A 15,835-nucleotide genomic window follows, 5' to 3' on the forward strand; every position below is an offset into this window, starting at 1 on the left:
TCTATCTATCTATCTATCTATCTATCTATCTATCTATCTATCTATCTATCTATCTATCTATCTATCTATCTATCACATATTATTTGGCAACACCTTACAGATTATTCACTAATGTTTTAAAGTATGGAGTCAGTACTATATATTTTTTTAATGCTTTTAAAACAAGTATCTTATGTTCACCAAAGCTGCATTTAATTTTTTAGATCAAAATACTGTAAAAAAAAAAAAAAAGCAATATTCTCCAGTCTGTATTGTCACATGATCCTTCAGAAATTATTCTAATTCACAGATTAGTAATTTAGTAACTTGTAACTTTTGATGCATCTTTGCTGGATAAAAGTAATGAATACAATCTAACTGATCCCAAACTTTTGAATGGTAGTGTATGTGTACAGGTGCATCTCAATAAATTAGAATGTTGTGGAAAAGTTCATTTATTTCAGTAATTCAACTCAAATTGTGAAACTCGAGTATTAAATAAATTCAATGCACACAGACTGAAGTAGTTTAAGTCTTTGGTTCTTTTAATTGTGATGATTTTGGCTCACATTTAACAAAAACCCACCAATTCACTATCTCAACAAATTAGAATATGATGATTTTGGCTCACATTTAACAAAACCCACCAATTCACTCATCTCAACAAATTAGAATACTTCATAAGACCAATAAAAAAAACATTTTTAGTGAATTGTTGACCTTCTGGAAAGTATGTTAATTTACTGTACATGTACTCAATACTTGGTAGGGGCTCTTTTTGCATGAATTACTGCATCAATGTGGCGTGGCATGGATGTGATCAGCCTGTGGCACTGCTGAGGTGTAATGGAAGCCCAGGTTGCTTTGATAGCAGCCTTCAGGTCATCTGCATTGTTGGGTCTGGTGTCTCTCATCTTCCTCTTGACAATACACCATAGATTCTCTATGGGGTTCAGGTCAGGCGAGTTTGCAGGCCAATCAAGCACAGTAACACCATGGTCATTGAACCAAAACTTCACACTGGACTTCAAGCAACATGGTTTCTGTGCCTCTCCACTCTTCCTCCAGACTCTGGGACCTTGATTTCCAAATGAAATGCAAAATTTACTTTCATTTGAAAAAAGGTCTTTGGTCCACTGTGTTTTCTGAAGTCCACAGTCAATGCAGCTATCTACCAGGAAATTTTAGAGCACTTCATGCTTCCTTCTGCTGACAAGGTTTATGGAGATGCTGATTTCATTTTCCAGCAGAACTTGGCACCTGCCCACACTGCCAAAGGTACCAAAAGCTGGTTCAATGACCATGGTGTTACTGTGCTTGATTGGCCAGCAAACTCGCCTGACTTGAACCCCATAGAGAATCTATGGGGTATTGTCAAGAGGAAGATGAGAGACACCAGACCCAACAATGCAGATGACCTGAAGGCTGCTATCAAAGCAACCTGGGCTTCCATTACACCTGAGCAGTGCCCCAGGCTGATTGCCTCCATGCCACGCCACATTGATGCAGTAATTCATGCAAAAGGAGCCCCTACCAAGTATTGAGTACATGTACAGTAAATGAACATACTTTCCAGAAGGTCAACAATTCACTAAAAATGTTTTTTTATTGGTCTTATGAAGTATTCTAATTTGTTGAGATAGTGAATTGGTGGGTTTTTGTTAAATGTGAGCCAAAATCATCACAATTAAAAGAACCAAAGACTTAAACTACTTCAGTCTGTGTGCATTTAATTTATTTAATACACGAGTTTCACAATTTGAGTTGAATTACTGAAATAAATGAACTTTTCCACAACATTCTAATTTATTAAGATGCACCTGTATATGCATTAATAACATAAACACATCAAGTGTTTACATTAGTTAAAGTGTTGCTAATTATTTAATAAGTGCTGAAACATATTTAATTGGTCCTCAAATAAACAGTTAGTTGATTTACCTTTCCAGGGCTGACATTCTCACAGACAAGCACTTCGTTTTGAGTGGCAAACTCTGGAGCGTTGTCATTCACATCTTTGACTTTGATATTGACTCGTACTTTTGCATCTTGGTGATGGCCGCCTGGAACAACAACAGAATTCAAAATGACACACATGTTTAAGATTTATCAATAATTCAGTGTGCTGTAAAAACTTTAGTTAGCCCTTAATGGAAGGACATGGGTGACAAGACAGAACCAAAATTGTCACAATTGGAAAATCTGAAATGATCAGGTTTAGTAAATCCCTTGATATTTTGCTTTCAGACACAGTATTTTCGATGTAGTTTTCATGTCTTTAACCTTGATTTTGATGGCCAAAATTATCAAAGACAGTGGAATGAAAATGTATCACACAGAATCTTTGAATTCAAACAGAACAAACACTAACTGCACCTCAAGGAAATCACATGCACACAAAAATAAATATAACATGTTAGGGCCAATTACACACTGTTCACTGAACTGAGGGTATCATTTGAAGTTTGAAGAGGTAATCTGTTGCTGTCTCTTCTGAAATCATGCAGGAGGCCTGGCGACACTACAACCACACAAGAGCAGGGTGGAGGGAGAGCTGGGGAGCTTGGTTAGGGAAAAAATGAGAAACATGCAAGGCTACTCTGTTATTTAAAAGCCCAGAAAAGCAATGAGTGACCTACCAATCTCTGCAGCACTGACAGAGATGTTGTGCCAAGCCTGTGCTTCCCGATCTAAAGGCCTTGTAGTCTTAATAATGCCGTCCTCAGTATTAATGGTGAAAAACTCTTCCAAGTCTGTGTAGCGTAGAATCATATATCTGGGATGAAAGAGAAAAAAAAAACTGATCATACTGCTGTACTGACAAAAAACGGGTAAAGCAAAAGTAATCTGATTATTTTACAGGAAGCAGTTGCTACCTGATTGGGTTGTTCATGATGTCGGTGTCTTTGGCATGCACACGGCCGACTAGAGTGCCTGCTGCAGCGTTTTCCTCCACCTCAAAGTTGTAGCCGGGAGCTATGAAGGTCGGGGGCTCGTCTGCATCTTCTACTGATATTTTCACAATGGTAGTATCTTTGTATGGACCCCAGGCAGTGAAACGTGGGTCCACATGTGGGTTGGAGGCTTCTACCTTTAGCGTATATGATCGCTTGGTTTCAAAGTCCACAGGCTGAAAACAAGAGGTCAGGATACAATTTAGTTATTCACTTTGATGGAAGATTTTCAGGAATCACTCTACATGTTCAAATATGAAAATGACCCGTCTCAATTGATTCTGGACTACATGGAGAACCAAAGGTGAATTAAGAGATAAATGAGTCTGAGCAATAAAATAACCATTAATTTATTACAAATATAGTAAATCAAGTGAAATGAAATAAGAAAAGTAAACACTAGAATATAGCTAACCAGAAAAAAAATAAAAAAAGGAAAAGTTTCAAAGAAGCAGACTAGATGGCACTGTTGTTATACATTTGGGAAGGAGACTGAATCCACAAAGAAGCCTGAATGAGAAAGCATTCAAATATCAAGGCTCTTGCAGACATCTTTCAGTTACAGATTGCTCTTTTTTACAATTCTCAAATGGCACAATTCTCATGCAATTTAGGTTCAAGCAAATAAAAAAAGATTTTAAAAAAAAAGAGTTCAAAAGCAGCCAGTCATATGGTCCGCTCGTGTCCTCCTGCATCGCCAGTTTTCACACGTCCGCCTGTTTTCTGATTAGCCTGTCTCACCCGTCACACCTCTCGGTCACAAATTACCAAGTGAGAATTACACATAAAGGGTACATATCAACTCAAACACACACTCACACGTACACATGGCTGCTAGCTGTGTGTTCATTGGATGAAAGTTGTTTTTCTTGCTTCCTCATTCTCTTCTCCCACATTTTCTTTTCTTTGGATCTCTTTAATGGAGCTGCCAATGCTGGAAACAAGTATGACCCATTTCTTTCCTCCAACAGGTTGGAAACTATTCCCTGTTTATCCTGACAACATCAGTCCCCCCTCCTTCTCTTTTTCCCCTACTACAATCCTTTATTTGGCACCTAATAACTCCCGACTGAACCTAATCAGGAGCAGATAGTATTCCCGATAATGCTACATCTCCTCTTAATATTCAGCCTGCGTCGCCTGCCCGCAGTTGAAACAGAATACTTGATTAAAACCCTGGCAATTCTGTCAGTAATTTCGTCTTTAATTTTCAACATGCTTTGACGAGCAAAAGGTGATGATTTCCCAAGAGGTGTATCAGTGAGACATTGTGTTATTGAGTGAAGCAGCATTGCATCAAGCTGATTGTTGTTGGCATGCCATATTGTCTGTTCTCTCACCCTTCTGCATGATTCATCCCCTCCTTTACCCTTCTCGGCAATCTGAAAAAGCACTGCTGTGGCCATGACGTTTAAAAAAAAAAAAAAAACACAAGCGAGGTTGACAAAATCCCCCTCCAATTGTTCCTGCACCATACAAACCTCCTTTATACAAACAACATTCACAATATGCTGACGCTTCACCGGTTTACACAGCTTAAACAGCAATAATTCTTGACTGCATACGTTTTTCTTTCTTCAATATGCTTTCCTTTCTAATGATAATTTTGTGGATGATCACTAGAGATCTTAAGCTGTGGGGGTGAGAGGTAAATGATCACCAGCAGGTGGCAGTGTTAAGGCTGCAGGCTGGGTCTCTTTGGCTCTCAGGCTAAAGCTGGTTAGTGGCTAGCAGGCTTCTCTGGGTGATGTGAGATTTCTCTCAGCCACGGGAGGTGGGGGTACGGATGGGCGGCAGCCTAACCCGAGTGGCTGTGTAATTGTCTGACTAATCCAGGGCCTCAGAGCAGGGGAGGAATAACCCGGGCAGCACGGCCCAGATGAGCTTCCCTCACACGGATGGAGAGAAGCAGCCATGAAAGTCAATGCTCATCTCAGACATAATAGGGAAGGGATGGGCAATGTCATTGCAATTACAGAGTGAAAATGGTGAAAAATCACTTTCCAGCTTCCCAGCAGTCCTGCACTTGTGCTCACAACCTTGCATATTTGAGCGCCCATGCAAATAGGAACACAAATGAACAAGCAAATAAGCTAAATGCAAACGATTCCTCAAGAAGACTAAGGGATGGACAGAGAAATTCACAGTAATGCTATCTGACAAGAACACCCCTCCCTTTTTGCGCACATACTTGCTTCCATTCACAATTGCACTTACGTAACTAGACGTTGCATTAACACATACTTCTTTGGCGCTCTCACACACTTCACCTTCTTTAGTTTGATGACTGCCTCTTGGGTCTCCGAGTCCTTGGTGATTTCAAAGAGGTTCATGCCGTCTCCCTCCAAGATGCGATAATCCACCAGTCCGTTCTCTGCCAGATCGGGATCTCTGGCCTTCAATCGACCCACCTCCTCACCGGGAACCTTGTCCTCCGAGACCGCCATGGCGTAAACACCTGTGAAGAAGGAGAGTGAGTCCCGGGAGCTCTCAGAAAAGGGGGGGTAGGAGGTTATATGGTTTATAATATCTCTGAGTCACAGGCAAGAAAAATCATGATCACACTGTCCACCCGGGAATGGAGAGCCGGTTCTCTGTGTGATACCGGTGCTACCTTCAGCTAGCTGCATGGCACCTGTGAGCTCTTAGCTGGTGAGAACAGGAGTGCATGCGTGAAATTTATATTTGTGTCTTCGAGTGAGCCTGTATGCGTATGTGGGTGGGTGTATGAAGACTATAACAGACACCTGCCTGAGGCTGGAGCTCACAGAAGAACCATATGGCTCCACTCCCTGCCTGCTGAGAGCCAAAAGCTTCAGCTGCATTTATAAAAATAACTCCCACATGGGGAGGAAGTCCTCGCGAAGAAAGGCCAGGGCATGCAAAGAGGTCTGCTTTTTCAATCAGACCCTCAACAGACCAAAAAAAAAGCGTTTTCATCTACAGATTTTTTGGGGAGCTAAGTTTGCAGCGAGTCATGTGTCAAAGTCTGTTTCGGATAGGGCAAACATCTCTGTGAATCAATATCGAGCCTAAAAGAGACAGCCCACTGCTCAAACTGCATTTTTTTTCAGAGTGAGCAGAACCACATTAAATATCTGAAGCTCAGATTCTCACCTGTGCTCTGAGCCAAACTGCTGTCCACATTAAAAAATCAATCTTGCTCCTGAAATGTTCCATCATGGAGTTGGCTCAAAACTATCGGCGAGGTAGATTTAAGGATCTGCTGGCCTAAGCTACTCATTGTGGGCAATAACCTTGCAATGTACAGTTTATTTTGGTCCATGAATAACGGTTTCGACCAGCACCAAAAACAGGGCTTGTGTAAGAACTGGAGCGCTGGGACCATGCATGCTGCATTCTGCTTAAGTCGGGGAAAAGCTTGAAGGCCCTTTGCTACAGAGCCCGAGGCTCAGAGCGCACAAAAAAGCAGATTTATAGGGCCGATTTCTGGAACAAAAGACAGATAAAATATATGTGCTTAGTGTGCAGTTTAATGTCACATCGGCAACACATGAACGCTAGCTCACACTAGCCCGTTCCTGCCCTCTTCTGTATATGCAAACACAGTAAATATTTAATCTAGCCTTTCACGCTCGAGAGACTTGATGTCATTGTGCTCATGCTGAACGTTTAAAGAACATTTGAATAATTAAGTTGTGATATTTTCATGTTAACATCTGTAGCTCATATTAGCAGATTCTGACTTGGTCCCTGAGGGCTTGTCAATGTTAATATGTGGTTTTGAAGTGTGTAGAAGGAAGAGCTGTACACTGGCTAAAAGCAAACTCTCCTCCCTTGGCGCATGCATAGCAGAGGTCAGAGTAATATTGTGTGTAGCCAGCCAAAGAGCAAGGCATGGTCACAGGGACAATAATAAAACCTGACAAGCATAGAGTAGGACAAAAATGATGGATGGAGGAGAGATGGAGATAGGAAAAGAGAGAAAGACAGAGAAAGAGGGAACATTCACAGCTGGAAGAATAAATTCTCTCACCCTGAGCGAACTTCGGAGGGTTGTCATTGACATCAGTCAGGGTGATTTTAACCTGAGTGGTCCCTGACAGACCGCCCATGTGCCCACCCATGTCCTTGGCCTGGATGACGACATCATATTCCTGCCTGGCCTCTCTGTCCATGTTGGGAAGAGCTGTTCGAATGATTCCTATAGACACACATTTAAACACAATATGAAGTAAGCACCCCAGACCATTCATTTATGACCATCCATTAATTAACTGATTTATTGTATGTTTCATCAGCATTTATGAGATTTATTCCATCTAACCAGTTGGAATGGGTTTTTGCAGTAACAAATATTGCTATTTTGAAGTGAAAACCCTTTAAGTTAGATGCCCCCCTCATAACTGGGGCAGAACGCACCAACTATTTAATATTTCAGCGAATTAGATGCATATTTCAAACATTTCATTACTCAATAAACCTATGGGCTAATTCAGTGTCACATTTAGTCTAAATGTATAAATAATTGCTTTTACAACAATCTGTTCAATTAAAAGTTAAATTCAGTTGCATGATTATATTCTGCTATTTGATTTGACTGTCATTATTCATTCAACTAATCTGTCAAATGCATACATTTGCATGGAATAAGTAATTTAGTATTACAAATGAATGACATCTTATTAAAAAAAATCATTAAAATTATAGCATATATTTTGCACATTTTGTCTGAACCGAATTAGCAGATGTGTTTTCCTTAATATACTTGATGACCATCAAGTTACAGTAAATGCATACTGTTCTTAAGGGGGAATATTGTACACAGGCTCATACACAGGCAGTTTTTATCCAATAGGGCAACTGACCTTGGACTTACTCTTCAGGATAGTGCTGTAGAATAAAACGCTAGCTTTCAACACTTTACTCTTCCAGTCATCTTTCAGACCAGAAAAATATGTGGCTATTTTGCTTATTCTTGAGGTTCTTGAAGCATGTAACACACATGCGCTATGATTAGTCTCATGATGGTTTTGTTAGTACCACACAGATGAGCAACACTGAACAGGATCGAGCAAAACATCCAGCTTTAGTTTATTAGCAGCATCTGCTCCATCTCCTCTGACTGCTGTAGGGGTTTCCACTGCCACTGGGACACTGTAGGACTAATGTGACCACGGGTTAATTTAGCTCAGAGAATGCAAGGTGCTCTCGCGAAGCGTGAAAAGACTACCCTCTTCATTCCCAATCCTCATACCATGGTAATTGAATTGAAGCCAAACATGACTTGAAATTGCACATGATGCATATTTGAATGCATGGCTGGCTCCACAGAACTAACACCGAACCAGTGAAAATATAATTACTGACGACTGTACCTGTTTGTGGCTCCACAGAAAAGTAAGGCTGGCCCTGCAGGATGCTGTAGACCAGCCTGGCGCTGTTGCCGTATGTGGGGTCATCGGCGTCTGTAGCTGTGACCTTTATCACTGAAGTACCTGAAGAGAAAGCCATGATAGAGATCACTTTTGGATATTGCACAGATCTCACAGTCTAAGGTACACCTCCCATCGATATTCACAACAAAGATAAGAGAGAGAACAGCAACTTGGCTATTTCTCAGGTTATAAAGTTGATCTTGAATAACCTTTCTTAAAGGCAACAAGAGTTTTTCAGAGTCTAAAGCTAGATGATACAAACTGTTGCCTCGGGTTTGTGCATGCAATGTTTTGCCTTCAGGCGGTCTAATTTCCATGAAATCTGATTCTGTTTTTACCCAGCGTGTTTACCAACTTGTCTAAAAGTATAAGGAATTGACCTGGACAAAACTAGCCTTTCGAGGTTCCCAGTAGTATTATGTGAGCTGTGAATGGGGGGTACCGGGGTAACAGATCATTACCCCGTGACAAGAGAGCATTACTGATGATGTATTGCACAGCAAAAATGCAGTAAACACAAACACATGCACACAAACAAATGCAAGCGCACACACACACACACACACACACACACACACAGATAAGTCAGCAGTCGCAAAACAACAGTTGCAACAAGAGTACCGACTCACTTTCTGAGCGTCAGATTTCAGCTCTTTTGAATAATGCATGAGGAACAAGCTGTCAGGCGTGGGCTCATAGAGAAAGAGAAGAAGCTGACAAATATGCTTTTCCAGAGGCTCGCACTCACCAACATTGGACATCTCAGCCACTCGCCCATAGTAAGGGCCGTGAAGGAACTCTGGTGGATTGTCATTGATGTCCTGCACCTTGACAATGAACTCTGAGGGAGGCTCTAGGGGTTTGTTGGTTTCTCGATTCACGGCCTGGGCGGTCAGGGTGTACTGGGCCTGTTCTTCTCTGTCCAGTGTCTTTGTGGCGTGAATGTTGCCCGTTTTGTCATCGATGACAAAAATAGTGCCTGCTCCTTCCCCCGAAAGGATGTATTTAATGTTTCCATCTCCTGAATCTACATCCGAATGAAGCTGGAAGAAGATAAAGAGCATGTGAGTGAGATGTTTCCATCTACAACGAGCAGGTCAAACAAGAACGCTGACTCAAAGTAGAAAGCTTTTTGGCTGGTCTTCAGCAATCCATGATAGCATCTCCTCTAGAGTATCACATTAACACACTTATATCTTACAGTAATATCCACCCTGATGGCCGGCTGCATTGACAGTGAATTCAGCAGGGAAACATCCCTCTCCTAAATGCGAGTCTACATTACTCTCGAGCGAACTTCATCGTTTTATATTAAAATGCGAACGAACCTCATTTTCGTAACGTATGACTGTTTATATGTTGCAAGCAAAGTGTATAGAGCTGATACGAATCAAGGGATGTTGACTATGCTGGTTAAAATGAAATTAAACTCCTGACACAGAATATCCCCACTCAATAAGTCTAAACCTCCACTTGGGTTCAGGTGGGAATTTAAAGGCCAACGTGCTGCAGGTTCGCCATGTAACTATCCGGCAGGCCCATAAATCGTCCATTTCCCCTATGCAAGAACCATAGGGGACTGCACCGTTATTAAAAAGGAAATCCAATTTATAACCTTTAATCAAGTGGGCCACTGATTGCTTTTGTGGAACAAATGGAGGATATTGCAAGGACTCTGTCTGTAATGAAAACCCCAATGACTTTCATTCACAGCATAACCTTAAGAGAAAAATAGAGGGGGAGGCAGATAAAGAACGGATGTAGAGAAATGGATGTAGAAGTTCCTTGTTTCTACTTACCCGACCTACTAAGACGGGATCTGGGCCTGTGTACTCTTCAATGACAAAGAACTGGTTCCAGACCCAGCCTCGTTTGGAGCGGTGAAGCACCTGGCCTTCTTTGCCTCTCTCCCTGTGTCTGTGTAAAGAGAGATGGCGGCGGTGGCCGCGCTCCCGTGGCCCTGAGCCCCTGTGTGTCGCTGCCGCTGCAGCGCTCCATAGTGCGGCCCCCAAACACAAGAAGAAAACCTGCAGTCTCAGTCCCTCCCACATCCTGCCCACACTGTCCACTTCCTCTGGGCCTTCCTGTTCACACCCCTCCTGTGGGTATCAAGGTCCAGAGAGAATCCTTGAAATGATGTCCGCTGGATGGTCTGGTCTCTAAAGGGGTTGAGGGGGACAGGAGGACACCTCACTGGAGTTGGTCTCTGAGATTCATCACAAAGTCATACTTTTCCACTCTTTCTTCCTCTCTGATTCCAAAACACAAAAAGGAGAAAAAAAACATAATTAGTCACATGGCGAAATGTAAGGTACAAAGGTCTAAATTGTCTGCATAATACCTGGAAATACACAGGATAATAGTTTTAGGATAATAAAACATTTAATGACACTTTTCTGCGCTATTACTAGGTCATTAATCAAATTAGAACATTTGTGTAATTGATCATGTGAAAAAAATGATTTGTAAAGGTCATATATTCTTGTTTCCGCTGAAGCACAAGATGTTCTTTGGCTCAAATCATGTTGGAGAACATGATCATCAGGTTTACAAGCACACCTGGGGAGTTCATGCAGCTTGAGTGCTGCTCTCATTAAAGCAAAAGGGGACAAATCAAACACAGATACATTCTGAAATTCATGTTAGTATTTTAATTCAACTTTTAGTTAAATTGTTATGCTTATATAATTTGTAATGAAAACAATTCATTAAATTAGAAAAAATTGTGCTCTCCATCTTGGACCCCACTGTATATAAAACTTGGCAATACAACGTGGCTTTTGTCAGACCACACTGGAGTCAAGTTAAATTGACTGTGTTGAAATGTATTAATTCATTTTGTAACAGTGTACCCTGAATTAATTAAGCATCAGAGGTTGTAAGCCCATTTGCGCCTATTCAATTAGACATTACACAGTCAGCAGTCTACCAGCAAACCATTGTTGCGGTAAGCTATTCTCTACGTTGCAGAATATAAACCACAAGGTCTATAGGTCTCATAGATGTTTATTTGAAAATGTAATAAAAAAATAAGTTTCTAATCACTTCCAGAAGATCAGACAAAGAATAAAGAGCACAACATGAAGAGAAAAAATAAATGAATACATAAATAAACTCATTCTCTATAATTCAAAGGCTTGGGGTCAGTAAGATTTTTTTAAAGGAAATTAATACTTTTATTAAGCAAGGATGCCTTAAATTGATTACAAGTGACATTAAAGACATTTATAAAGTGGCACAAGATTTCCATTTCAAATACATGCTGAACAATTTAACTTTATATTCATAAAAGAATCTTGAAAAGTATTAAGCAGCAGAACTATTTTCAACACTGATAATAAGAAATGTGTCTTGAGCATCAAATCACTGGAGTAATTGCAGCAGAAATTTCAGCTTTGCCATAACAGAAATAAATTACATTTTGAAAAAAAAAAAAAATCATAAACTTAATTAATATAGGAAATTAGATAATGTTTCATAAAATTCCTAATATAAATGTCACACACGACCATCCTTTTCCCGATTTTTATCCTGTGTAAATACTTGTCATGTTACACATCAAATAATTAACCACTTGAGGTGTTGGGTGAAATCCTATAAAGTCTGTTCATCGCTCTATGTCTGGGTGTAGGCAGACATGGTATGGGAGAGCGGCCCGCCGGGTATTTTCTCATCCACTGAGCTGCTGACAACCTTCAGCTCTGACAACAACAGTCACGTTAGCCCACTGCACCCACACACGCATGCAGTGCCATCCTTACCCTAATCATAGTAAGTCAAATCCTCACTTCACACACATTCAGAGGAGGGGTTTGTGAGAGTGTGAAAGGCACAAGACGGGTGGATAACTAAACCTAAACCTAACCAATTGCCAGTCTGCAAAGCAAAACCCATAAATATTTCCCAAATAAAGTGCATCCAGCGGAGAACTAGGAAAGTGGGTGCCCTCAAGCAGACCTCTGTACTGTCAGGCCCTGATTACATTATATTGCTTCATGCTCATCTCAGTCTTGGCTGTAAATTGGCATCGGCGCTCGAGAAAGAAGACATTCTATCCCTTCCTTTCATTATTGACCAGCCACCAAAATGTCAGGATGCACTGCTACTTGGAGTGGTTTTACAGCCTCTTAAGTCTTCCTCTCAAGTGTGCTTCTTGCGAGCACTAGGAATCCAGAGCATTTAGCCCGATCAAAATAAGAATTTTTTTTTTTTTTTTTAATTTATTAAAAAAGTATCTAATGCACTTAGGCTGAATTTATTAGATCCAAAATACAATAAAATTACAATATTGTAAAATATTTTTTACAAATTAAAGTGACTGTTTGCTATTTTAATACATACTTTAAAATGGAACTTATTTGTATTATGGCAAAGCTGAATTGTCTTTACTGTTACGTGTGATCAATTTAATTTGCCATTTAAAAGTATTCATTTCTTTAAAAAAAGTACGCACACATACTTGTTTGAGGTTGAGATGTACATAACTGAATACTGTATTCAGAAACACATAATCATGTCTCATCTTTCAGTTAAAGTCTTCTGTCACTCAATTTCAGTTAAAAATATGGTGTAACAGGTCTTCAACAAGAGATCTGTGACCCCTTGGGGGTCCGCAGTGGTACTGCATTAAGTCTGCACATTACTGTTTGATCTCAAACAAGTTTTTGTCAAACAGAATGAATATATGCATTATCCAAAAGCATAATATTCAGTGAAATTCTAATTAAGAGGTTAATGTTGCGCTAAATGTTCATTGTCTCTCACTCATTAACATTTACAAGTATATGACTGAACATTTGACAATAATTATTTTAATAGCTTTGTAATATACTTTAAGCATAACAGAGTATGTAAATACGTTTATATGGCACTATATGCATGTTGTTATAGGCCATTTTATACAATATGTAGCAGAAGGCCCCTGCTCCATCTCTATCTCCACCAAGGGATCTGAAAAAGGTTGAAGAACCCTCTCCTGCAACCCACAATATTCTTTTCAGAATAGTTCAGCTTTTCTTAGTCATTGGGGGTAAATGCTCTTTGTCTCAAACACCAAACCACTTGATGATTTATAAAACATTGATAAATTACAGTAAATAGTCTAACCACAGAGTAAGTTATTCTGGTCCTTACTGAAACATTTGTATAACAAACCAAGTGCAAAGTCACTCAGAGTTGGTAAGTGATTCACCAACCCTGCAATGTCTGTAATGTCTGTTGATAAAAAAGTGATACCGTTATTTATCACGCACTCTTATCGGCCAGACATTTAAGTGTGTCTCTGCTGAGGGGATTCAAGCTCTAGCATCTTAAAACACATTTGATGGAGGAAATAAAATGCAGATATTGTATTTTAAGAGCAGCAGTATTTGTGTGTCTATTGAACAAAGAAACTGCTAGCGTGTACTGTTACGACTAATGGAGGGCAAGGGAAGAAAATGCCTCAGTGTTTTGGAACCACAAATTATCACCCTGCCTCACAGCCTAATTACTAGTTTAGTAGGATATATTCAGTGGAATATATTACACATGCCTTAAACTAAATATTGAATTCTGCACTATAAAATGCCAAGACCTTAATCATAATGCTGAGTAACGGATTCAGTTGCAACTGCGAGTGCCTGCAATGAAATGAAGCAACTGCAAAATGAAAGGCACTGGAAGTGATCCTCTGGCCCAACTAGTATAACAATATAAAACAAATAAGCGGATGCACGGGTAAATTAATAGATTTCAAAATCCTTAGGAGACATGTCAAACTGGATCCAGAAGCTCTGTCATGGCCTATTGCAAGCATTCAGATGTCTGAGAAGAATCTAATTTCCTATCAAATGTTCTCACAGCGGAAGGATCGAGAAAAGGAAACGGAGAGCGAAAGGGAGGAAGGGTTATGGAATGTCACTTGAAATCAAACAGAAGTGAAGCTATTTCTGTGGAAGACTGAGACCTGAGTGAAAGACAGTTATTCTGTTCTTTGCACAGTATTTTCAGTTAACAGCCACTTACCCTGTTGGTTTCTGAATTTTAGCAGCTATTGCTAAACAAAAACTGAAAATTACAGCAATTCAGCTGCAAGCACACTCTGCTTCTCTGGATCTCCAACCACAAATTTAGCATCTAATGAAAAGTGGCTTGAGAGCAAACTCCAATGTGAAAATGGTGTGGTCAGCTCTACTCAATTTTTCACTCATTATGTTCCCCTCTTTCTCTCTTTTATTTTTTATATTTTATTTTCAGTAACATTCACTGTTGTAGGACTGGGCAAAAGCACACCTGGGTAAAAGTGGTGTAAAGCAGTAAAGATGATTCATCTCCATGTATTTTTGATATATGCTACTGGCTGCTTGGATCCTTAGCTTTGCTTTCACATGAGTCTCTGAGATGTACAAATTTGATATTACACTAAAGTGCTTTTGCGCTAGAAAATGTGCCATAGATTACCTTTTGCCTTTTCTTTTGTTTCCTCTGTAGGTTTCCCCTACCAAGAGTCAGTTGTGAAGTATTATTTTACCATTACCAACATACAGGATTGCTATGTAGCTGGCAAAGTGAAATATAGATGACCAAGATGCTGTGTAGCAATGTTCCATGATGCATGGTGACAGATTGTGTAAATATTTTCTCATGATTTGTTATTTATTTATTTTACAGTTTTCTTAAAACACTAATAATGAAACTTGTGAGTGTATATATTTGACCATACAATACCCAATGAAATCAACATGACTCCATTTAGGCTTAATGGATGAAGAGTTCACCTTATTTTGTTTACTACTATAGGGCTATTTTTTAGTTAGCTACTTGAAAACAGATTTTTAATACTGCACTTCTACCATCTCTCTTTTTCAGACAGACACTTTCAAGAACTTTTATCAAGCTCAATTAAGGTTTAAACATGTCACACAAACTAGGAATTGCTGTATAATGAACAGTGACATACAGTAAATAGTATGTGACACATCACATAGGTTTCATATAAATAATTGTTTCTTTTTGGCCACTTATGATTAACACAAACCAGCATGTGGTTTTCTGTTTTACTACCCATATTATTACAGTGGTTATCAGTACATTTAAGGTAAAGCAAATTTGGTAGTTCAGGTAGACTAGTATATTAGTATATTATCACCTACAGTATGAAATGTAAGTTGTAACAAATACCTGTAATACCTAAAACACTGTCACCATTTTAACAGTGAATTTCGAGCAACCACAGCTGTCATTTATTTAAAAATATGTGTATGTAGTAATACTGTCATTCACACACTCATGCACTCTCTATACTGTTTTTCAAAAGTATATACTTACATGGTGATTCATGTAAAATGATTCAGAAGTGTATTTTGCTTTACTATGCAGCTCCAGTTAATATCACTGGTTTTTGCTGGTCTTTTTAAACCATGTTAGACTGTACATTTGAATATATATATATATGTATATATATATATATATATATATATATATATATATATATATATATATATATATATATATATATATATA

At 39.4% G+C, this 15,835-nt stretch overlaps 1 protein-coding gene across 1 annotated transcript in view; it reads right to left on the minus strand.

Annotated features, from left to right (window-relative positions):
- Window positions 1–10,657, minus strand: part of LOC107564635 (cadherin 11, type 2, OB-cadherin (osteoblast)) — a 19,380-nt gene extending 8,723 nt beyond the window's left edge. Inside the window, exons 1-8 of the mRNA XM_016249762.1 lie at window positions 10,132–10,657; window positions 9,081–9,375; window positions 8,273–8,392; window positions 6,931–7,098; window positions 5,204–5,391; window positions 2,856–3,109; window positions 2,619–2,755; window positions 1,921–2,042 (exon numbers count right to left, since the gene is read on the minus strand). Of these exons, the coding sequence (XP_016105248.1) occupies window positions 1,921–2,042; window positions 2,619–2,755; window positions 2,856–3,109; window positions 5,204–5,391; window positions 6,931–7,098; window positions 8,273–8,392; window positions 9,081–9,375; window positions 10,132–10,383 (1,536 nt within the window). The 5' untranslated portion in view covers window positions 10,384–10,657. The remainder of the gene's footprint in view (window positions 1–1,920; window positions 2,043–2,618; window positions 2,756–2,855; window positions 3,110–5,203; window positions 5,392–6,930; window positions 7,099–8,272; window positions 8,393–9,080; window positions 9,376–10,131) is intronic.
- Between the last annotated feature and the right edge of the window lie 5,178 nt (window positions 10,658–15,835).

Source organism: Sinocyclocheilus grahami, unplaced genomic scaffold (genome assembly GCF_001515645.1).
Source record: "Sinocyclocheilus grahami isolate Dianchi unplaced genomic scaffold, SAMN03320097.WGS_v1.1 scaffold952.1, whole genome shotgun sequence".
Lineage (NCBI taxonomy): Eukaryota > Metazoa > Chordata > Actinopteri > Cypriniformes > Cyprinidae > Sinocyclocheilus > Sinocyclocheilus grahami.